Genomic DNA, 25,237 nt, shown 5'->3' with positions numbered 1-25,237 from the left:
ATATATTACGCCTAACTAAGAGAAGAAGCTACTGCAACAAACCTGTGAAAGCACACTGAAAATGTGCCACAAGCCATTAAATTTGTCATAGTTTTGAGGCAACATCTTCAAAGAATATCGACTGTTGAGTATGATACTGTAAGTGTTCAGTTGTTGCTGCCATTCACAACAACCTTAATGTGCGAAAAGCGATTTTCAACTTTGATAAGGTTAAAAACAAAAACGAAAAACCCCACTCAACAGCACACTTGAAAGGTGGGAAACCCTTTTATCTTATGATCCTGATAGGAGTAAGGCCCATCACACAGGCCTGCCTAACCTTTTTAGGTGAAATTCAACCCGATTATTTTTATAAAGCTCTTGAAAACACCTTACATTCGCAATTATGTTTTGTTTTCATTTTGTATGCGAGTCGACTTGACACGGCACAAACTGCTCTATCGTTACTTTATGAAAACTAAAGTTCTCAGATGTTGTTCTGGGGTCACAGCGACAAACGTTTTTTCTTTCCCTGGGTTCTGCGAAAAGTTTCAAAAACTGTGCTTTGTCACACACTCCTTTCCTTCAGAATGGAAACCGGATTCGGGCAAAATTTAAACTGGTTAGTTGTCTCGGACGGAGGATTATGCCAACGGAAATGGGCATCCCAACCTGGCAGGGGCTATGCCAGTCAACTGAGATTAACTCAAGCACACATATGAGGCCTATCAAAACTGAATGCTACTAAGTGCCCACATCTTGGGACTCGAAGAGGGATGCCAGACAGGTCAAGGATTATGGGTTTAAACGCAGCAGTTTTGAAGTATCACTATGGAGCAACACCATAAAGTCTTACGCCTGCTGACACTTTGATAGTCTTACGCATGAAATTTCAGAAGAAAAAGATGTCTGTAAAAAAAGCTTGCGATTATCTTATGGCATGTACTGATGAAATCACCCTGTAGGCTTAATTTATACAGCATACTGTATTAAAGTTAAAGTTTTTAAATTTTAATGCTGGTACCCTTAAAATAACAGAACACAGATAAAAAAAACTGATGTCATTTTAATTGGGCACCTTTCTAACCCTAGAGGTCAATATGATGCACATAATGCAATTTGGAAATTTCTCCAAGCTCTCTACAAGAGGAAACAGATGAAAAGTGGCTAACAGAGAACTAACTCAAATGCAGTGAAGAACTCTTTACAATTCTGCATAAACAAGACCTGAATACTGTCAGAGCCACTAAACATTAAGCCCCTGCAAAAGCTACTGGTTGAACCCTAAGAACACAGGACATTTTAGCTCCATGCAGTTTGTGGCTGTAGTAGGTCCACCTGAACCTAACTCTCTAAAATGACCAAATTAAAAAGAATCATCATGCTTTGCAGCAACTTGACACTTTTGGACTGGCCAGCACAATATAATGCAAGACCCACTGATATGTGCGATGAGATCAGATCCTGTCGGTTTAAAACTTTTCTTCATAAGGGCACACACACACACAAAAAACAGCTTTTAAACTGAGGAAAGAACACATATTGATCTATAACTTAGCTCCTAACTCATAACTACTTCACATTCCTGGCTCTCCTTTTCAAGCACAACCAAGGCAGGAGACAGATATCAAGTTAATTACACCACCTACAGAAAAAAAAATAGCAAAGTTTACATAGGAGCCTATACTGTAAAGCTGAAAAAAAAAACTAATTTAACATTAGGACTGGTTTATTAATATGGAATTTTTCATAACATGCAGGTACCTTATCGATCTTAAGCTCCTCAACAGAACATATTTTGGGTCAGGGAGACTAATTGCAAATTACACAAGAACTTGTATGCGAGATCTTTTTGCTTCAAGCACGACGGGTTGATTAAGGACGGAGGTAAACCTCGTTACCATATCACCTTAAAACCTCAAGGGCATCTTCAATTGCCCATAATACATAGAGCATTGCCAAGCAGTCTGCACGTCCCTCTCTGGGGATGACTTGCTTATATAGAAAACACAGAAACACAATTAAGCACTAATTTGAAACTCACACTAGGTAAACTAATTAGAACTGGACACTCAAAACTGCTCGGAATAGTAAGCCTAGACACATATAAACTCCACCCCAATAACTTGGTTATCTAGAACGTTTCCCCACCATTTTAGCCAACGCTAGGCATTATTTTAAAAGTAGTGTTTGTTCAACCAGAGACTCCATCAACTGTGGTTACGTACTGTAATTACCTGCATCCAGACAAATAACTACGCTCAAGGCACCCGATTGCACAGACTGCATAACACCATCATGGAACATTTGTGCATTTAAATTAAAAATAAATTCACCGAGCAATGCAGTTCTGTACGCAGCCCCCAAAAAAGACGTGTCTCCGTGCACCCGCACACCACCATCATACTATGTATTGTGTATATGACACAGTTTACTTACTGCAATAAAAATGTGTCATCCCAGACTTGATACCAAAAAAGGCGAAGGAAGTTGCTACCCTTAGTTACGTTATTAAACTCGGATACCTGGCATTCTGCACAATGATCAATCTCGCCAAACTCTTCTTCTCGAAACAAAATCCATGGGTCCTCCATGATGTCAAAAGACCCGACCCTTTTTATTATCAGACATCTTAGCAAATAAAAAAAAAAGAGGAGGCACTTTTTTTTTATTTTCCCATTGCTTTTCAAAACGGAAGCCGCTAAAAAAACACAAAACTGTGAGCGATTTCAATACCGTCTAGCTGAGAGTCGTCAGCTAATGCACCCAAAGTGTAAATAAATGTAGCTGTTCTTTTTTTCTCCGTATGGCCTCTTGAGATTTTTTCTTGATACTCCATATCAAGCAGACACCTATTGACTGGCTGCACTGTACAGTACCTAACCCACGGCCTCAGCGTAACCCGCTTGGGACTCATATTTCCAGACGGCTCGTCGCCCGCATAACAAAAACACTTAGCCATTTCTAAAGAAGATACTTCTAAGATTAATATAGTTTTAGATTACCTTCCTTGGTTTTCACAGGTGCCGTGATATGTTGCTGAGAAAGCAAGCCCGGTGTTGGGGACGTGGAGAGCCGGGACCAAGATGGCGTCCCCTCCAAACTTCCACCACTTCCACTGTTACTTTGGACACTCATCAAGCTACTTTTTGGAACGAGAAAGCAAACAAACACAGGCGTCAATGGCAGTGAAACCTCGTGATTTCTGTAACCTGCAAGCCTCTGGCATCAATCAATCATCTCGTATGATCCGGCCCAAATTGTAAAATTTAACATTTTTTAAACACAAACCTCCCTATACCTCTGCAGTGCGTCTTGAAGTAGCCTGTGTGTGTAACCTTTGCATTAGGCGTCACGCATCGCTTGTGCAAACACTATCGCGAGGCTCGTACACCTCAGGCAAAAAATTCTACTGATGGAAACGGCAAAACAAAGAGGCCATCCCAAATTGTATGAAATACTTCCCAAGTCGCACGCTCTTCATCAGAGGCTTTGAATGCATTAATATTTTCATTTCTCATTCATAAAAAAAAAATGTGTAAACTGCAGGGTAGCTGTGCTCCGTGCTACCTGTGCATTCCTCCCAAATTTTATAGGGGACATTTTATTTCATCACCGCATGAGGATTAAAATATGCAGACACTATTATCATATTAATAAAAATAAAGACAGTTCCCTGGCGCTATTTCAATTTCCTGATGCACTAAGATGCCATTTCTAATTCCTTATCGGTAACGCAGAATAACGTAAGAACTTTGTTTGAAAAAAAATCTCATATCGCGAAATAAAAACTTTAATGTACATACACACGAACATAGTTTTCGCCTTCCCACAATTCATTATGGTGGTTTTAAGTGACGTAGGTTTAACCCTTTGCGACGGACTTAGAGTGATCACGGGTAGTTGTTCAAGCTGTCAATCAAACCGGGATCACTAATTACGATGATTAGGATGTGTTTGTGGCGTTTATGTAATAGAATAGTTTAATATGAGAATTAGCTGATAATTAAGCATAAAGTAAATCTAATAAAAATCCTAAAATATTGCAAAAATAAATTGATATATATTTACTTAATACATTAATCGTATTAAGTAACTATATCAATTTATTGATATAACAATTCTTTATAAACTGGGATAAGTGAAAATATTGTTTGAAGTGGTATTTATCACTTTTAAATATTGTGACCTTTGATAAGTGAAAAGAAATTTGGTTAAATGAATGTACTATTTTGGGTTGCCTATATACTCTCCTCTCAACTGTAAAAACGTTTCACACAACATTAAAGCACCTACTGTACTTCGTGAACATCGTGCAGTGAAGAAAAAGATGATTTGCACCTTTGAGGTCCTAAGAAGGGTCAATCATTTTAGTTCAATGTTGTTTTGTTGTTGTTGGGGGGGTGTCGGCATCGATATTGTTAAAAATAACTTTAAAAGGTAAATGAAAATTAATTTAAAGGTGTATATTAATAAAATGGAAGTATAAGAAGCATATTAATAGCATAATATTAGCTGTAGAGTGGAAAAATATAAAGCATGACAATGTATAGGCGTGTAAATACGACAAAGCAAAAATAATGTAGACAGCAACCAGGAATTATTTTGCAGTTCCGTTTGCCGATTAGGTCAACCATTAACTGGGTATTTTAGGTTGAAGGTCATATTGCACTTTTTGTATTTGTCTCCATTGATTGATCATGAAGAATTGATTTTGGATTACATGTAATGGTAAGATTGTTGTTGCAGCAGTTTATGAGTGTGAGTCTCTTATGGAGAGTTCTCACTAAGAAACTGGGAAACAAACATCTGGATTTTTATGTAATAAAATAAAGCAAGTAACATTGTATTGTATTAGCTGTTGGTTTTTACCGAAGATCATTTTCAGATGCAAAATTAGAAACAACCAGGTTCACGTTATTTTTGTGCATTATTCACATTCAGCACACTTTTACATGTCCATAGTTTCCTCAGCAGCTGGAACATTCGGTTTTACTGTATAGGTTTTTTGTCCATCCAAGAGCCATGCATTTCAGAGAAGGAAAATTATTAAATTATTAAGGTAGTTCCTTAGAGTAACCGTTCGTTTTCACACATTTTCCACTTTTTATGTAATTACATTCACTTAATGCTGGAAAAAAAATCAATAACAGGCTTAGAAAAGGGTAGGAATTTTAAGGGAATTTGTTTATGGTTAATAGGTAAATATCCAGTGGAACAAAGGTAGATTCTGCATCTTTTCAGTTTGTTACAGATTTTAAATAATGGAAATATAGCATACACATATAAATCAGAAGAGTTTAAGAATTCTATTTTATTATATATATATATGCAATACATTTATTTTTCAAATATATGTATGGAATTTAGAATTTTTTTAAGTAGATCAACAAAATATTTGTTTTCAAATCAGTAGACTGTGTGGTAGCAGTGTAATGGAGACAAAAGGTTGTTGTTGTTTTTCCCAGTGGTCTTTTAGAAAAACAAAATATCTACTCCTAACAACAAAGACATAACAGAGTCCCTAAAATGAGAACCCGACTGGGGTCAAACAGCATTAAAACACAGGGGTTAATAATTTCCTGTTGCATCTCCCAATCTGATCTTTTAGATGGTAAAGGCATAGAGAATGTTCTCAGCCAGTGATGGCTCACTTGTTGTTCTATGCACTTGCTATGCACAGATGGCTGTTCAGAGTTCATTGAAATGACTGTGATGCCTCCTCTCAGTAGAAACATCCCGGCCTTCTTTTTCACACACCAAGCTAAGCTTCCCTTTTCAACACACAGCCCAGACCAGCAAATCCTTTGGCACAAGCCTTTGTCTCACAATAGCATGCTTCAGAACTGATTCAGTGCATTATACCACCCCAGAAAAGCAAGTCATGTGGGTCAATAGTAGGCATTTAAAAATTCAATTAGGAAGCAATCAAAATAATTATAGAGGCATTTTTAAAATATTTGTTGGAATGCAGCTTTCGTTTTCATTCAGGGCATTTTATTTGTTTTCTTTTTTTACTACTAAAACGAAGGCATACTAATGTGCTACATCCTGGAATTTTCCACTTGCTGTGAATGACTGGTTCAGGATTGAGTATGCATAATTTTTCCTTAGATAAAATTCTAACACCGGTGCACAGCCCAAATGAAACACTGGGCATGGAAATTTACCTCAGATATACTATTTGTTTTGTTCAGGACTCAAATTTAAATCTGGTGCTCAAGTCAACATGCAATCTGAAAAAATAGTTACTCAAATTTACATCCAACTAGGGAAAATAATCTTAATTAAGGATAAAAAATCTGAACCTGTCTGATTTGACTCCTACTAAAAATTCTGATATCTGTTCTTCACATTGTGTAGCTCTGGTAGTTGTTATTTGCTCTTAATTTGTCTCAGTATTATGACCTGAAACAGACTAATACCTTGAACAGATAAGTGCTTTTACAATTTGTTGCATTGTGAACTTTCTATTCTTCTTATTGGAACCTGTCCTTGTAAACTGCTTTTAGATTTGTGCACTGCAAAAAGGCATATGCAGGACTGATAGTGCCCAACACAAGCAAGTTTAAAAATAAGAGGCTATAAGGCACATCTAGACTGTCCAGTGACATCTTAAAAGAAATCAGCTTCAAATCATGCCGGGGTATCTTGTTCCAGTCCATTCTGTGTAAGAAAGTGTCCCCTCAGTAGTAATTGGAATAGTAATTCCTTGGTTCATGTCCTGGTATTGGTCCCTAAAATAGTCTTCTATGTTCAAGATGAAAAAGATTGCATGAAGGGTGAACCTTTAAGTCTGAAATACATGTGGTCCCCATTCTCTGAAATAATTGCAAAGCAGCAATATTCTTTTTGCACCATTATGGTAACCACAGCTGTACACAACATTCTAAATGAGGTCAGTATTGACATTTTACACATCTAATGATCTGTTTGGCCTTTTATTGCTTATCCACCTTATTGAAGGAAAATGATGTGTCAATACTTTGTTTTTTTCATAGCTGCCTGTTTCCAATCTCACATTCATACTTTTTTGGTGGATACGAAAAAAAAAAACTCTTCAATTAGATGGTATTATTATCATCATCAAATGATAGTTCAGGTGGGTAGCTGCGTCAGCATGCGTAGGCTGCAAAGGAACAAGTTTATTCCATGCTGAAAAAAAGAAGAAAGAGAACGCATCGTTTCGGCTGTGGAGCCTTCTTCAGGTGTGAGCTTCAGGTGTCAGGCTCACACCTGAAGAAGGCTCCATGGCCGAAACGTTGTGTTCTCTTTCTTCTTTTTTTCAGCATGGAATAAACCTATTACTTGTTCCATCATCAAATGATGTATTATTTCCTTAAAACATATAGAGTGATTTGGTAGTCATCCTATGACTTGTACCATTTGCAAAATTGACTAGTTCACAAATGTCCAAAATGTAGGACAACTGATATACTGTAAGTTCAAAAGAACAGTGGTCTGAATACAGATCCTTGTGATACCCAAACAAAATATTAAAAAAAAACTTTAATTGAATAAAACTGTTATTTGATTGTAAAGAACTGTACCACTCAAGCATTAATCATCATTTTGTGAATCATGCATTTTTAAGAACCTTCTCGGTATAACATATGAGCCTTTCAAGTCACTGGCTTTCTTTGTAGCTCAGTCTTGTCAAATCTCACAACCTAAGCAAGCTTGGTCCATGTCAGTAATGATACTGGAGACTTCCAAAGAAATCCAGGTTGGTACAATGAGTGGCCTTGCTAGAATAAGTGGCATCTTCTCTCTGGACTACAATTTCCAATCTACAGCATGGTGACAAGGGTCATAGATCTGTAGGCAGTGTGCTGTCCTTTTGTTGAGAGTTTCAGGAGAGGTCCTGACTACTTCATATGTTCATAAGACTAGTCATATTAGAATAGGTGTACCCCAGTATATTGGCTAAATTCCACTTCAGGTTTGGACAGTCTTACCTCAGTAAATGTCCCTCTCACTTCAACTGGTGAATTAACATCTCACTGTATCATGACCTCATCTGTTTTCACTTTAATTGTCTTTAAATGGCTATGAAGTTCAAATTTAAACACTCATTAATGATTTTTTGGAAAATTTAAAGTACTTAAAATAACAATGATTACTTACTAATGTGAAAGATAAACATTTGAATAAGTAAAAAATTCCATCACTGATTACAAAAAACTGAGAAGATTAATAAGACTGTCTGTACAGTCTAGATGTATGTAGTATGTTAGTGCATGTTAGAATCTCTATAAAAAGATGGGAACAATGCCAAGCCACAGAAATGTGCTGCACATTAAAAGAATAAGCTGAAACATATACATTCTAAGGTCTACAGAAAGGGTCAACCCAGTTTGACATCTTCAGTAAAAAACCAAGGAAACATAGTCAACAACTGGCAACAAAAGGGAATTTATTTAGGATGGAAAATAGGCAACACTTCTTTACATAAAGAGTGATGGTTGTCTGGAACATAAGGTTGAGGACCAGACTGTCGGGTCCTCCAAGAAAGAGATGGACAACATTTTAGTATAGCAGACAGAATGGCATCCGTTCTTATATTTGCAGGTTCATTTAAGGCTTTTATGATCATGAATTGCGTAGCAAGGGAAACCTTTTGCATTCTTCAGAAAGCTGGCATATTATTTCGATCTGATTCGCTTTTTATTTATGTCTTGTCTCACAGCCAGTAACATATTCCAGGTTTCCAGACGCAAATATAATAAAATCATTTCCTTATGAATAATATCAGTTTTGCACATTCTTCTCTCAAACTATCAGTCTTGATTAAAAGCTCTTTTAAAATGACGCAAGAGAAATAGGAAACATGAGGGTGCAGTGGAAACAGGCCATTGGCAACTCCTGTTCTTTGGACATGCACACTTTATCATGCTTGGATGTGTTGCCCTGTCAACAGTTTCTGCCACATCTGATTCTGCTTGTTTCGATAAGTGCTTATCACATCCACAGAAATCTGAATGATGCTGTAAGAGACCTGCAGAACTCAATCCGTGCTGATGTCAGCATCTTGCTGTCCAATGCAGGGCTCATAGCCGGTGAGTTGCTTTGTCAAACGTCAGTATCCCATGGCTTCTGATACTTGCTTTGCACCCAAACGCGGCGCATTACCACTCCTTTCTTCCTGTTCACCTGGAGCCTCCTGTCTTCCAGGTTCTGGATTTCTTGTAAACCAGCACTCACAAACAAATGGTGGACTTCATCTGTTGCAGGAGACGAGCACAAAAGCAGCACATTAGCCTTCACCCATTCAAAAGCTCTTGCCACAAGTCAAACCGTCTGTTTGCAAAACATCTGACACACAGGAACAGAACACTCTGTGATCCTTTCTAGTCATGTCTAGTCTGTCATCGTGCAGCTGCGGTCCTACTGAGCTGGTTTTCTATACCACTTAAGCATATTTGAAGTTTTGACAACTTTTTGTTCTTGTTTTTTTTTTTTTAAAAAAAAAGCCGCAAACATTTTCCAAACAGTGCAAAAGCATCAACTGTTGTTAAGGTCCATATGCATGTCACCTCTTGTAAAAAAGTAGACACAGGTACCATCTCCTCTGGCATAGAAGTTTTCAGACAGGCAACGGCCTGGGAAATGATCAAGATAGCCATGTTAGTTTGACTGAGCTGTAAAAATACCACATCACAACATAGACGCAAAAATAACACTGAGATTTCGATGAAAAACCCAATGGGTTAACTACACAGAATAATAACAATAAGATATTTTCCAGTAACCACAACAAATATATGACATTCATTTTCCAGCATTTTTTACTTCTGAGGGTGTGCATTTTGTGCAAAAATTATAGACTAGAAATACATTTCTAATATTTGTCATGGAAGTATAATGCATGCCATTAAGACAATGATGTTAAAAAACTGCTTTGGAGCAGCCAATCCTGAAAGTGTGAGGAAAGTGTTTGACTAGTGTTTTTCTTATTGTGTAGAATTATTGTAAAACAATTGGATAAGAGAAAGCTAGAATACACAGTGCCCAATGGCACATTAAAAGATTTGAATGTTATTTAGTGGTACTTCTGGTGATGATTATACTCACAAAACAAGCAAGGGATCAACCATTAAAAGACAAAGAAAGTAACACTTGACTGTTCCTCTTCTTGTGATGTTGTATGTGGAGGCGATAAGGAAAAATATTTTACCAACTGATAAGGCAGGAATGAGAACTCAGGATGGCAGTATCAATAGGCTGTGTTGGTCTGTTGTTAACTGATGTGGGTGGGCGATCCCAGTCTTTGTTTCTTTTTCACACCAGAAAAAGCCAATGGATTTTCAAAGTTTTGTTCAGGTCACAATGGCAAAGGTGATGTACGTAAAAGCATGGTGCTTAACTGAAAAGCAGTAATCTTCTAATTTAAACACACTGACAAATTAACTGAGGAACGCAACGAGGAACCACAGGAGCACCTTGCTTAAATCGAAGTTGTGACATATCATATCTGCCATAATCTCGGAATAAGAACACCCCCCCGGGCTTCAGGAACTGGGTCAATCTCTTTACAACTCCTTGCATTCTGTAAGGAGAAAAAACACACAACTAATTTTGTATTACAGCAGCAATGATCGAGAAAAAAAAAACAACTTAAAAAATGAAGTGAAGAATATCCTAGTTAAAGCACAACTACGTAAACAAACAAAGCATTTTTTTCAACCATGCATTCAACAGGCTCCCACAGTCTGGTGCTGCTAGCAAATTGTGCAAATGCAGGAAACCTCAGCACACAATAGAAAGATTCACCTTAAAAGCATAGGCACGTTTGCGCAAGACAGCGGCGCAATTTCTCAAAGACGACTAGGAAGTCTTCTTTCCTTTGTCTGCACACAGTGACATCATTTTGAACTCAACGTGAGCAGACACAGTTCTGGGTATTATGAGCTGCACCTAAAACACTGCAAGAAGCCTTAAGGTTCCAATTTAGTGGTCAAGGTTTGTCTATTAAGTGCGTACAACATCAATGTGGGTAGCATTCCTCAGATAACTGATTACAACACATACCCATAATAGGTGGGTCATTCCAAGCACATTTCATCGTATTGAAAGTGAACAGTACATAAGAAGACTAATCATAAAAAGAGCAGTCAGACTATTCTGGGAGCACAAATTATGCGATGCTTCCTTCATTTAGAATCAATAAGACATTGCTAAGTAGATATGTACAATGCATTTGACAATGCCATATAATATATTAGATAAACTTTCTTATGCAACCAATGTATACAAAACAATTGCTTTGTTTACACATTCAGTGCAAAAACTGATACAGTAAATTGAAATTGCTCATTTCTGGCCAGTCCATTTTAAGATCTGTACAAAGAAAAAAAACACATCAAAATAGAATAGCGAAAAATCTATTACTGGCTGCTGTGAGATTTGGCTGGCAGCCAATCCGCACCCTGAATTCTAATCAGCTGATATCTACTACAGGCTCCTGGATGTAGTGAAATGTCACTGCTTGTTACAAAGAGCAGCAGACTAAGCTCTTTCAGCAAGAGGCTTTGTTCTCTGACTTCATTTGACTACCAGCTCTTTGAAAACAGTAACACCCACCAGCAATATCTATCAATTCATAAGTAAATAGGCGTACTTTATTTTATGATTCATAATCCGCACGTTAAACTTTTGGTAATCCAGTATTTTGTAAAAACACAACATGCATCATACACTTTGAGCCTCCCTGTGATTGTATACTACTGCTATATTCCTGCCCATTGTCCACATTGAAAATTATCATCATCTGGAATTAAACATACAGAAATGTCATGCACAACAACAACACGACCATACAGGCATTTCCAAACTTCAGCTAATTTTGTCTCAAAGCACACCCCAAGCATTGCCCCACTGAGCAGCAGAATTTTCTCTCAATTTTGTTCAACGGTTCTTATAATGTTGCATTTAAAAAATAGCATGTGACGATAGAGTGCGTGTCTTTCAATGCACATTTTGCACATGACTTGAAAACAAGCAGGCAGTGTTTTAAATCAGAATAATGGAATGGATATATAACTGATGAGAATGCTGGGAGATGCCTGGTGATGAATGAGACTGAATGCTTTTTTCCTTTGCCCTCTGACTTTGACCTACCGCTCAGGGTGAATGGACGACAGCACAAAGACGACAAGAATGATGTCTAAGCTCTTGGGTGGAAATGGGAAGGTGGCGGTTTCATCGCAGACATCATGGACAAAGACGTGACACTGAGCGGGGCAGTATCTTGGGTGAGCCTGCACAGAGAAAACGGCGACCAGCAACATATCAGAAAACTGCACAATGTTCTTTTATCATACCTTATTTTACCGTGCCAAAACTAGAAAAATGATCTCAGATGAGTAATCCGCAAAGGACAATTAACATGAGACTGTGTTCTATTTCACCATAAACGTAAATGCAGGGATCCAACTCTTACTTAAACCCATTGCTTGTGGTAATATCTTTGTTGCTTTTTGGTTACATAATTACATAGCGCATATGTACTTCAGTTAAAAAAGGTGCATTATTTAACATCAAATCGCACAAAATCAGAGCACTGAAATACTGTACAGTGAACATAGAACGTGCGGAAGGTACTACACAAACCACTTATTTAAATGTCACAGACTCAGTGCTTCCTGAAGACACATAGAACATAAATAAATTATGCTAGAGCCCTGAATAAAAATCCAAAGTTGAATATTTCATATTTTCTAAGAAAAATATGTGTTACTTCCTTTAAGAAACATAAATTGCCACTGCGGTTTTGGGGTAAAAGGTTTGGTATGTTGCTTCCATCTCAATTCAGCTGTTCGGCGAGATTACATCAAAAGCCAAATTCAGTTTGTTGTTTTTTTTTAAATGAAAACACTTGCATGCACCTGCAGACAGATAACCTGATTTTAAGTCATAAGTAGTGTTTCTATGGAAACCCTGAGCTATATACCCAGAAAGACATCATCCAAGTCAGTCCTATTCAAAACATAACAGTAAATCACGATGGTAAATCTTCAGTACTGAACATATTAGGCACAAACTGATGGTTGCACTGGCACTTCTTTGGTTCAACGCTGTCAATTTCATATCAGACAGAACCTGAGTAATTGCAATGAGCAGCACAATACTGCTCTCATTTAAAGAGGTAATCTTTGGGGACTATTTAACATTTACAGTAAGAAACAGGCATTTCTACACTCTGTTAAAACAGGCCATGTTCTCAAAATTAAGTTTAATAAACATCAGCAAATTTAATTTAGTAGCTCCTTCATTTTGCAGTCATTCTCGTTTTGTGGCCACAGAGATCGTTACTGTTAGCCACTACACAAAGGCACAACTGGCGATTCCAAATTGGCTGGTATCGCAATGAAAAAATACTAAAAAATTCTAGATTAAAACACAAATTAACACTTTTTACACTAAACCCTACTTTAGATACCAAAGCTTAATTCACTAAAATATCACATGTATGAACGCAAATGGTTTGCAAACTGACAGAGATTAATGTGTGTTTAGTTTCACCTTGCTTCTGTTATGGGCACTCTCCACATAGGACACATATAGAAAGAATAATTAGGTTACTAACTGCAAGTAGATAAAAAAGGAACTAGTAAATTAAAACACATAAAGCTGAAATTTCTAACAATCACCTACTGTACCCTTTTCCAGTCCATGGGTTCCTACATGGGAGCAAAGCACCACTACAGCTACGTTATGAATTACATACATAGGCTTTCCTAGTAGGACCTCTGATTTTAGCCACATCTTTGTACTAAACTGTCAGTTCTGTGCATGAGCCCTCTGTACCACTGAGACACAGTATATTAATGTGATACACATAATTAAGACCGTTGGCTTGCCTGCTGCTGTCATTTGATCAAAGGGCTGAACATTCCAGGAGCATCAGATGTCTGTGAGACAAGGAACCAGGGAAGGTGCTGGCATCCATTTTGACAGTCTTAACACGCTTGGTGGCAAAGTGACTCAAGATGGACACATGCAAAATCGGAAATCTGGAGTATAAACCTACATACCGCTATCAAGGAGGTATTAAAATGTACTGTAGATTACACTCTGTGTTGGACTGAGAACTTCAGGGCCTGCGTCGAGCTTTATTAGCTGGGTCCCATTACGTGGTGATTTAAAGTGTTTGGAGCAGGTTATTCCTGTGCTCAGCTACTTCTGGAGCATGAAAAATCCCATCATATATCTATACACGCCCCCCTCCGCGCTTCTGATACAAAAAGAATATTATGTCTTACAATATTACATAAATATTACATCTCTTTTTTTTCCTCCCACAGGCTACGGCAAAAATCTAAAGATTCTTCCGAAGAACTACTTTTTAGAAAATCTTTGCTGCAGTTAATAAGATTGCATGCTAGTTGCAAAGCAGTTCAGGGTCCTCCAAAGTGACTAAAGCGCGGTGGTCCAGACGTGCAAAACACACAAAAAAAACCGAGAGCACAACCAAAAAAGTGACACAACACAAACAAAAACTAAAATGCAAAACCTGCACAACACAAAAATGAGTGCACAATCAAAAAAAGAAACAGTGCACAACAAAATGTGTTCAACACAGAAAAAGGTTCTCACAGCTGACATTGTGAGGCTAAATCAACACCAAAGGCTGCACTCATTCTGGCATTCTGTCTGAATGATTGTATCTTGAAAATGGCTGCCTGTAAAAGTGTCTCGATAAGCAAGAATAATAAGAATAAGCATGTCTTCATCAAATGACTCTGAACCTTAAAAAGGCTGAAATGTTATTATGCTTGAACAAAATGAGATATGGGATATTCTAAATTTATGCTACTTTTTTCTACAAATGGTAATGTACTATATTTTGTAACTTTCGATGATACAGACGAATGTACTGACAATTGAGTTAATGTCTGCAATGAGTGTTATGCCTCAATTTAAGGCAGTAATACTTAATGAAAGACGTATTTGTAGGAATAAAGGAAATAAGGCAAGGAGCCCACAAAAAAATGATGTGCATGTAATACAAGTTTACATTCATCATATTTTACACAGCAAAAATATTCTTTAAATGTTTTGTGAACATACTGCTGAGCAAATATCTTAAGACATCTTGTATTGTTCGCAATTAACATATTTCCTTTACACAGAAATGTATGCTAATCTACTGAAATGTTTTATTAGGTGTTAATCCTGACAGATGTGTATCACACAGTGCAGAAAGTAGCCTTTTACCTTGACAAAGAATTAAGTTTGTTCGTTCTTTCCCAATCATTTTAAATTAAGAAACAATTCCAAACTTTGCTTTCATCTGTACTAAACACAGGAGAGTCCAGAAAAGCACAATTTGACATCAACCAGGAGCTTAAATCAACGAGAGAGAGATAGTGCACATCAGATACTTCAAACATGTGATCTAAGCTTCACTCGAAAGCGTAGCCCGGACACAATAAACTAGAGAAACTATAGGTGTTCGACAGGAAAATAGTCATTTCGATTTTATACGCTACTATTACGAGAGATGTTTGACACTGCATCAGCACTTACCTTTACCAGCTTGACAGCATGGGATGAGAAATCACAGCAGTACAGGAATGCTCCTGTGTCTCTAGTAAAAAAATAAATTAACAAAAGCTCATGGATATAATATACATCTGTGCTGGGCTCAGCGAAGTTTAGAACAGTATTTTACTTCTTATGGAGTTAGATATTAATAGCAGTAATGTCAGTGAGAAGAAAATAAATATTACTTGCTTTATATGTCGTTGCTTTGATATTGAGTGGATTTTTTATAAGGAATTAGACATGAAAGACACAATCATATCTGTGTTTAGCAAGAAGGGAGATTTCTGCAGCTATATACTGTACACTAAGATGTTCCCAAAGTATAGCATAATATAACGATAGACGGTTTATCACAACCTCTTTGGAAACTTATTTTTCCAATAACTATCCTAAGACAAAACGAAGACACAAATGCTTATTCTGGCATTCAATAAATCATATTGCTTTCCTTGATGTTTTTTCTTTTACCCTTCGCACAATCACGAACATGCAGCAGTCTGACCACCATGTAAAAACTGAAGACTGGCAAAGTACTGGCTGTGCTTCACCACACACTATTCTTAAACAGTTCCAACCACTCAGCCACTGCAACCAAAACCCTGGGCTCTCTGCTCATGCACTTAAGACTTAAGTAAGTGGTTCTTCATCTGAGGTTTCGTTCCTATAATTATGTGTGAAGGTCAAGGTTAAAAACTTCCTCTGTGTATGTAAAAAAAAAAAGGCAAAACCCACTACACATGATTCTGTCCCCTGCCTGGCCAAGATCTCAGGACAAAATGTTCTATGCACAGTGACATCAAAGCCTGGCACTGGGTCTCTGCAACTAATCCAAGTTATATAAAAAGTGAACAAGTCAGCTATTTCATTCACAAAAAAATTAGAGCCAGCACCTTCTTGATAAGCAGAGAGAACAGTCCCATCTCTATTTACGTCATTCACAGAACCCTGCTTCACATTGACACATTGACTGTATCCCCGTGGTAAAAATCAACTGGACAGTGTCAAGCAGTTCTAAAATCACATCTAACAGCACTGGAACTCTAACGGCTTGAACTCGCTTTATTTAAAAAAGGCTCAGTGAAAAAAAACATTACAAAAAACACCGCCTAGCTTACTTCTAGGGTTTACATTAAAACCGAAGTTAGGGTTCATAGGTGAGCAAAAAGGCTTAAGAAATCATTCCTGTGGTGAACAAAACGTCCAAATATTTCACGTAGTTGAATGTGAAGCACTTGGCTTTTACTCTCTCAGCTGTGGTTTTACAGAAATGTGCAAACTGCTTCTCTGCCTGCAATATTTACTGCGACAGTTCCCGAAAGAAAAGTGTTAGTATTAAAATGCTAACACTTAATGTGTCAACTAAAACATAGCCCTTGCCATTACACTGTTTCTTTACTTTCTTGCTGTGAAGTCTTCTTAAACAATGAGGCTAATGCATATGCAATATTATAATCACAGGCACTTCCTATCAAGAGCTGAAAGCTATAAAACTAATAGCCTTAAGGATGGATTATTGGACCTCTGCCAGGCAGCTGTTTCAATTACAAGAAGATTTAACATTAATTAATATTTCATCAGTACATTTTATTAACAGATGCTTTGTAATGCAGCTAATATTGTGTTGTATTTGAGAAAGACCTAAACGTAATTTGAAAATGTTACCTACATAATAAGTGTCAGAGAAATAAAAATGTGCAGAACAATGAAGTACAAATATATTCAAAACAATGCACGAAACCTACTGTAAGATTAACTGCTAACAGATAATAGTAATTAAACTTTTTTGTCAGAAGCAGTGATACAGATTGGTCTGACTTTTATGTAACTACAGCATTTCTGGATATTTAACATCCATCTAAACACTGTAATTGTATACATAACTCATCAAATAATAAATTATAATAATTGCTTAACCTTATATAGCGCTTTTCTGAACACTCCACTCAAAGCTCTTTACAGGTGATGAGGACTCCCCTCCACCACCATGTGCAGCACAAACCTGGATGATGTGACGGCAGCCAAAGTGCACCAGAACGCTCACCACACACCAGCTATCAGTGGGGAGGAGAGCAGAGTAATGAAGCCAATTCATAGATGGGGATTATTAGGAAGTCATGACTGGTAAAGGCCAATGGGAAAATTGGCCAGGACTCCAGGGTTACACCCCTACTCTTTTCGAGGAACGCCCTTATGTCTCATCTGAAGGACGAAGCCTTTTTACATATAGTGTCCCCGTCACTATACTGGGGCATTAGGACCCTCACAGACCGCAGGGTGAGCGCCCTCTACTGGCCCCACTAACACCTCTTCCAGTAGTAACCTTAGTTTTTCCCAGGAAGTCTCTGTACTCTGCCAGGCTCACACCTGTTTAGCTTCAGTGGGTTGCCAGTTGTAAGTTGCAGGGTGATATGGCTGCTATAACCTGCCAAAGTTAGTACTTTTTTTTGTATGATAATTTCCTCCTTTTTGCTACAGTATAATAACCATATGTCTTAGTCATTAATTAGATTATTTTGAACAGCTCAGACATTTGGGCATTCAGTATTCTAGCTATGAAATATTTATTTCCCTTTGTGGCTGTAACAAAAATGCAAATAGCATGGAACGACATTTGAATGTCTCCAGAATTAGAAGATTTTTGGGGTAGACCTATTTCAATATGGTTCTGTTCAGCTGAAAGAAAAACACTTAATGGACATAAGCCAGAGGTTGTAATGAAAGTACATTCATTCATAAACTAATTCAACTGGGTTTGTGCAAAGGTCAGTCCCAGTCCAGATCAACAGCTCTCAGTCCTTACTACAAGCTTTTCACACTCCATTCATTCTTATCACTTCTAAAGTTACAAACATCAAACTGGCTTAACTAATGCATTTCCATCACCTTATAGCAGCAATACAAGCATACATATACTGTATACAGCAGAAAAAACTAAGCATATTGGAGAAGATCATTTTTGTATTGAAATCAATCAAGTTATGTCACCAGTCAGTCTATCCATGATCAGAAACCTGCTTATCCTAGAGAATGTACTGTAACAGTAATCCAGACCCTATCTCAGAAATATAAGGTGGGATTGAAATACCCAAGATTATTGCAGGAATTGATAACATGTAATGCATCAAGTTTTGTTCTTCAACATTACAAAATGATTTTTATTGATAAGGTTAAAAATCAATTGGTTGTGTCCTAGATCATTTAAAAGCATGTTCTACCAGACACAGCAAAGACTTCACTTATATCCGTAAGATATATACAGTATTAGGAATGCTGACCATACATCCGTTCTGAAAACACTGCTTGCTAATTTCCTCCACCTCCTTTTGAAGTGGTTAAAATATCTTTAACAGCAATTTTAACAAGAGAGTGAATAGCATGGAATTAGTTTTGCAATGTATTCAGCTCCTTGTCATATTACATGTAAAAACAAATGTCATACTAACACTCACTGAAGCCCATTTTATTATTTCTTATATGAAATATAGATGAACAGTTCTGAAAAAAAACTATCCGTGTGATTCATACTCTGAATAAGTGTCCTTAGACAAAATGCTCCTTGTGGCCAATAAATGTCACTTCTGCTAAAGAACACCTCGCATTTACAATTCTCTCTGGGAAAAATAAATCAATTTCTTCATCATTATCATCATAATACTGTAGGTATACCTGCTGTACAACATGAGACCCTTTCACATGCAGAGCTTTTTCAAAAAGAGCTACAGAATGCAATTTTATAACTAAAAAATAGAGGTACTATAACAAGCCTGCATCCTGATCAGTAGGTAAGAAGGTTTTAATATCCTCATGGGGTTTATATAAGAACATTAACAGATGTTTTGTTACTCAAACAGACAGCAAAGATAAACAGAATAGGAACAGCACATACGAATATTGCTACAAAAGGACATAAACAGATAGCTTAGGCATCTTTCTTGGCACACAATTCAAACTGAAAGTTTGCGAAGTAGCCTTTTAAATAAATACCACAGTGGCAACAAGCAACACAACATTAAATATCTTAAAATAAGCAGTTTCCTAGCCACACTTACTTCATGGAATTCAAGATAGGGAACACACTGTTTCCAGGTCCACATCCCACCTACAAGAAAGAAAACTGTGATCGTTTCTAAAACAACTTAGAAATGTAAGTCATCCCTCATAACTGTACATGCTCCAGTGCCCTTATACACTGAACATTACAAGGTTGATCTTCACTTTTCCACCACATTTCAGACATCATTAAATGCATACGCATGTCTTTTTTTGCCTACTGAACCTAAAATGTTTGATATACCTCAAAGATCCTGAATGTTGCATGACGTCCTGGGAAGATGTCAGTCCTCCTTCCTTCCTCTTGTTCTACTGCCCTTCTTTGACACAAGTGACGGTTCTCACCTCCCCCGTGTGCTGTATGAGCACAGCCTAGCGCAGAAACCACTTCTCCCCGGCTGGCGCCGGACGAGTGCGATCGAGCAAGAGGAGCTGCTAAATCCTCAGTGCAGCTAGTCCTTGCCGACAGAATCTCCGGAAACTCCTGGAACAGCCAGTTCCTATCTTTGAAAAACTTGTTCTGATGGGTCTTATAAAATCCATCCCAGTATCCGGAAGCATCTTTGTCGTATTTTACTGGGTGAAGAAGAAATAAAAACACCTGAGAAATCTTAAAAGGCTTCAGGTAGATCCGTCTCACGCATATTAATAGTTATTGGTTGTTTACCTACAATTATTATGCTCTTTGATCGGATTACTACTGCCGAAACAAAAAGAGTACCCATTGTATTGCTACACATAATAGTGTTCAATCTTGTTTTATGAGAAACAGCATCTCCTGTTTTCTTTTGTACGCATTAAAACATGGTATTAAGAAACTATGTTTTAACAACATGTTATAAAACAATGTTCATTAGGCAGCTTACTGTATGCTGAGAGTTTTGCGAATGATTCAAAAAGAATCTTTGCTGGTCTGAGAGAAGCTGTCTGCTTACCCTGCTCCTCGACAGGAACTTGGACAATTGAATTTTCTTCAGCTTTCTTTCTTGCATGTTCTTTTTCTTCCTCTGACCACTGAACATGATCCCTGCAAAAATAAACCTGACCCTCTTAAGATCTTTGTGGAAAAAAAAAAGTATTTTTGTATATTTTTAACAAGCAACATTAAGTCAAACAATACTGAGATATGCACTTTACTGTAGATGCTTTAAAAATCCATTCCATCTTCTTGGTAATGGTTTTCCCTAAATCATGCATTAGGTTAAATGACTACAATGTAAGTAGGTTTGAAAACCATTTATCATCCATCAACAAAGAAGTATGAGAAACAGAAAAACACTGCAGTACTTTTGGAAGCAAGAAGCATCTTCAGTTTCCTTTTTACTCAGAATACAGTCTTCAGTGGCCTCAAAGCTGAGGTCTCAAACTAAACAGCCTTGGAATCTTTCATTGAAACATTTACTCATGTTACTTCTGATTGAAAACAACACCAATCAGAACACAATTTCCTTGACCTGTGCAAATAACTATTAAAAACACTGTAACACAAATGATAAAGCTGACGCTGATACATTTCATGCTATCCAGCACAGTCCAGTCCAATAGACCCATCAGCAACATTGTTACTGGCACAACAGTTTAGTTCATCACAGGATTTAATTCTAGCAAAAGTACAATTCACAAATACATCTAAAACTATTTTGTTGTATCTGGTTTTGGAATGTTTTTCTCTATGTGCAAGTTCCGTCTTCTGAGGATACTTGAATAATAACATTTTTAGGCAAAATCGATGGTGGCATACCACATGTTATGTTGGAAGACATCATCAGGGTTGGTTAATATCCTTCCTCCAAGAGGAACAGGGGGTCTGCTAGTTATCCTCCTTCTGCAGTGTGTCCCTGTCTTCTTCCAGAGTGACAGGAACAGACCACACACGCCTCTCATACTCACTCCCTTCAGAAGGAAAATGGAAAAGTCACACAACAACCCTGTTTGTTTTCAGCGCTTGGAGTTGGGGCTTTCGATTAGATCTCACCGTCCTGTCCTGCTGACTAAATATTGATTTATCCCTGAACGAATGTGTGTGTTCTGCCTTTTTTACATGGACATATTAGCCCCTTACCAGTTACAAGTATTTGTAATGAGTTTCAAAACCTATGACTGCCATCTATAATCCTAGATAGCCACTATTCCGTAGATCTGAGAAGCCTATTGAGATAGCTAAACCTAAAACCTTCCTGAGAGCCTGTCCAGAGGTTAAACTGTCTTTGTCTCACAGAGAACCTCACATAGTAGGTGAGAGACTAACACACAGAAAAGGCAACAAGCAGGAAGAGGAAGTTTGCTTGCTTGCTTGTTCAGATGCCACAAGCAAACTGGCCACAGAATCACCTCCATTGCTTGAACATCTAACGCCATCTTTTAGAATTCTGTGAAAAACAACAGTCTTCTCACTGGCGTGAATGTCTAACCTCATGCAAGACATTCACAAGTGCAGGAGGTGTGGGCATCTCGGCCACCCAGGTTCAATGCCTGCTCCAGACTTCATGTCCACTGTTACATTATCCCATTTGAACAACTAAACGATAAAACCAAGTGGTTATCATCACATTTTTATTTCCATACACAAGAACACATTGCAAAGGAGGTTGGAAATTGGTGCTTTCTCATCATATCACACTGCAAGGGAACTTAAAGAGGGCCATTCCGCCACAAAAAATGAAAAACAAAAGTAGCAAAGCAAAACCATTGTGGATCCACTTGAAGAAGGCTCTACTGCCAAACTATAATTTTATTTTTACTGTTACGCATGGAATTAACCTTTATGTGTTTGTCTCCAGTATACAGAAGCATGTAGCTGTAAGAATACATTTCCTTGTAACTGTAGAAAGAACTGTGTATGTAATTGGATATTAAACAGGTAAATAATTAAAAACAAGGGCAGCAAGGTCCTATGGAAGCTAGTACTTCTGCCTCACAGCTGTAGTGTGTGGGGTTCAATTCTGGGATGGGCGACCTTCCGTATGGAGCCTGTAAGTTCTCCCTGTGTTCATGAGGGCTTTTTTTAAAGTACCATAGATACCTCCCACTCCCCAAAGACATATTCAATTGCCTGTTCCATGAGGAACAGAACTGGGGGCCCTACATCATTAATCCTTCTCTGAAGTAGCTCTTTTACAAATTCTGACAGCAAAGGTCAAGTAAAGAAGACGATAAAAAGGAAAAAGAAGAATGGCTGTGACTAATACAAGGCAAATGTTTACCACAACTGCAGTAAACTGCTGTGAACTTCTTTTATTACTGGAAATGGAAAAGGCACAGAATCAAAAAATTCTGGGAATTGAATAAATCAATTTGTTAAATTACTGGTGTTATATAATGTAAACAATCTCAAAATTATATTTAATCATGCTTATTCAAATACTCTTAAAACCTGATTTTTTCTAAAAAACTAGAATTTATTTTCAAATTCAGTACTAAAATCAAACAAATAAACACTCAGTATACAGTAGATGTGTAAACTGCAGCTATGCTCCACATGATTTTAAAATCTTAGAAATTAGCGAAGAATGGTTCCACAGTGACACAGTAGTTAGCACTGCTGCCTCGCAGTGCCTGGGGCCCTGGGTTCAAATCCTGAGGCGTTTTCTACTTGGAATTTGTAGGTTCTCGGTGCATTTGTATAGGTTTCCTTCTGGGTGCTCTGGTTTCCTCCCACAGTCCAAAAGACATACTAGTACATCAACTGGCATCTGGGAAAATTGGCCCTGGAGTACCTGTCTGTCCTATGATGGACTGGCATTTTGCCTTGCCCCCATTGCTTGCTGGGATAGATACCAACTCCACTGTAACCCTGAACTGGATGAAGCAGTTCGAAAATGAATGGATGGTGCCAATGGTTTGTTCTCTGGCTAGACCTTTGCTGAATGCTTTACGATATTAGTTTATGTAAAACATCAAAAATAACCATGTTTATGAAATCTAATCAAACATGTCAGTAGTTTGATACTCAGAATAATGACTTGTCCTTACTTTAACTGTACTGTACATAGAGCTGAAATTATGAACAACTGCCCTCTTAAAAAGCTACAGCGGGCCAAGCAGTGTGGGGCTATTAGAAATGCTTTAATAAAATTGCCTGGAATGCTAGCTGCCCAGATTTGATTCCTGGCCCAGATTATCTAACCATCATACAGAATGTCAACATCTCAAGTTAAAAACAAGAAATAATAAGGCCAAAGTGTACCAGTTAATGCATGTTGTAATTTGTACAAACCATTATTTATCACGCATTGTGGTGTTCTGATTGGTCTGCATTGCATTAAAGTTTTTAGAGTTTCATTTTAATAATAATAATTCCTTACACTTCACTCAATGCGTTTTACAGATAATTGGCCAGGGGAAAATTTTGCCAGGACACCAGGGTAACACCGTGTTGCCTTTATGTGTCCCCGTCACTATACTGGGCATCAGGACTCACACAGGGTGAACGCCCCCTACTGGTCCCACTGACACCTCTTTCCAGCAGCAACCTAGCTTTCCCAGGAGGTCTCCCATCCAGGTACTGACCAAGCTCATTCCTGCAGAGCTTTAATGGCTTGCCAGTTGTGAACTGCACTGTGATAGTGTTGCCAACATATACTATATTTTAATAACGCATTTAGATATGTTTTGTTTTCTAGGCAGAGAATCCCTGCAATCTGTAAAAAGAAGTATTATAATTGTTAGCCTTCTGTGTATGGAAGTGTTTCATAGTATATTGAAATCTCCAAGTTCCATGTACCAATATGGAACTAGCACAGACAGACAGAGGAGACATACTTCTGTAGTCAATGGTAAACCCTTAAATCGGCAAACTCCATGAAGACAAATTTGGAAACGAAATGTTGTGGGAAGAGACCCACATTTGAGCAGCTCAAAACATACAGTACAGTCCGTTTTATTTACTTCATTTGATCTTTTTTTTTTAGTAAAACGCATCTGTATTTTGTAACCCTGACGATGTTCTGTGTACTGTTCTGTGTATTGTACATATACTGTATTTTTGTTTTTGTTTTGATGTTACAGTATAAGAAGACAAATTCGGTTTCATAATTGTGGCGAAGTGGTTTGTTACGACCACACCCCCTGGCGCCGGTCGGTTTCGCCTTGGCAAACCAAATTATAGTAGCATTTTCATAAATTTGATACCTTTTTCTGTGGCATAATTGCTATAAACTAATCACTAAAATGCGAATTCCACCTTAATTGCGTTCAACGTAACCATCCTGAGCACAAGAACAGTTAATACGAACAATGTGCAAGCCTGAAGTAACACTACCCAATTTCTTAGTAAAACCAACCTGAGACTATGGGTCTCACATATGGCAATTTTGGTAATCTGACATTTAATTTATCACTGCAATTAGAATAGGCTGGTAGGTGAATCTTTTGTTGTTGTTGTGTTGTTTTAAAAAAACATATAAGTTATTACTCCACGAATCATTTACTCACCCTGCTCATTCAAAATTGAAAACAATGTAGTTAAAACCCTGCGTACAAATCTCGTCATTTACCCCAAAAATCGCGGAGTGAAGGAAAAGCAAGACAAAACTGAATGGTTTGGTTAAAAAAATACGAATGAATTACATGCCTGCAATGCCCTGCATCCAGACCTGGGTGCCGCCATGCTTTGAACTTGTCACTCGGAAACGAATAAGGCAACTCTCGTAGGCATGTC

At 37.7% G+C, this 25,237-nt stretch overlaps 2 protein-coding genes across 11 annotated transcripts in view; both read right to left on the bottom strand.

The window, feature by feature from the left end:
• Positions 1 to 3,831, bottom strand: part of tlk1a (tousled-like kinase 1a) — a 49,325-nt gene extending 45,494 nt beyond the window's left edge. The window contains exons 1-2 of one of the 8 annotated variants that reach the window (XM_088605326.1): positions 3,786 to 3,831; positions 2,985 to 3,124 (exon numbers count right to left, since the gene is read on the bottom strand). In XM_088605326.1, coding sequence (XP_088461452.1) covers positions 2,985 to 3,117 — 133 coding nt within the window. In that variant the 5' untranslated portion in view covers positions 3,118 to 3,124; positions 3,786 to 3,831. The other 7 variants (XM_088605322.1, XM_088605323.1, XM_088605325.1 and 4 more) reach the window with 7 other exon arrangements.
• A 4,547-nt stretch (positions 3,832 to 8,378) lies between these two features.
• mettl8 (methyltransferase 8, methylcytidine) lies at positions 8,379 to 25,234 on the bottom strand. 3 transcript variants are annotated; one of them, XR_015926287.1, is made up of 11 exons: positions 25,147 to 25,234; positions 21,320 to 21,467; positions 20,514 to 20,605; positions 19,823 to 20,154; positions 19,578 to 19,627; positions 15,511 to 15,571; positions 12,100 to 12,239; positions 10,422 to 10,528; positions 10,157 to 10,247; positions 9,516 to 9,581; positions 9,066 to 9,203 (listed from the first exon to the last, which is right to left on the bottom strand). XR_015926287.1 is itself a non-coding variant. In XM_088605317.1 (10 exons), the coding sequence occupies exons 1-10, from the start codon at positions 25,184 to 25,186 to the stop codon at positions 9,052 to 9,054; spliced, it is 1,188 nt and encodes a 395-aa protein (XP_088461443.1). In that variant the 5' UTR covers positions 25,187 to 25,234; the 3' UTR covers positions 8,379 to 9,051. The 3 variants fall into 3 exon arrangements, 2 of the variants coding, with proteins under 2 accessions (XP_088461443.1, XP_088461444.1); XM_088605317.1 differs by lacking the exon at positions 10,157 to 10,247 and having other exon boundaries at positions 8,379 to 9,203; XM_088605318.1 differs by lacking the exon at positions 10,157 to 10,247 and having other exon boundaries at positions 8,379 to 9,203; positions 21,320 to 21,471; positions 25,012 to 25,192.
• Between the last annotated feature and the right edge of the window lie 3 nt (positions 25,235 to 25,237).

This window comes from Lepisosteus platostomus, chromosome 14 (assembly GCF_059453375.1).
Source record: "Lepisosteus platostomus isolate fLepPlt1 chromosome 14, fLepPlt1.hap1, whole genome shotgun sequence".
In the NCBI taxonomy this organism is placed as follows: domain Eukaryota; kingdom Metazoa; phylum Chordata; class Actinopteri; order Semionotiformes; family Lepisosteidae; genus Lepisosteus; species Lepisosteus platostomus.
Note: the sequence above shows the minus strand (reverse complement) of the source record. Positions and strands in the feature narration are given on the sequence as shown.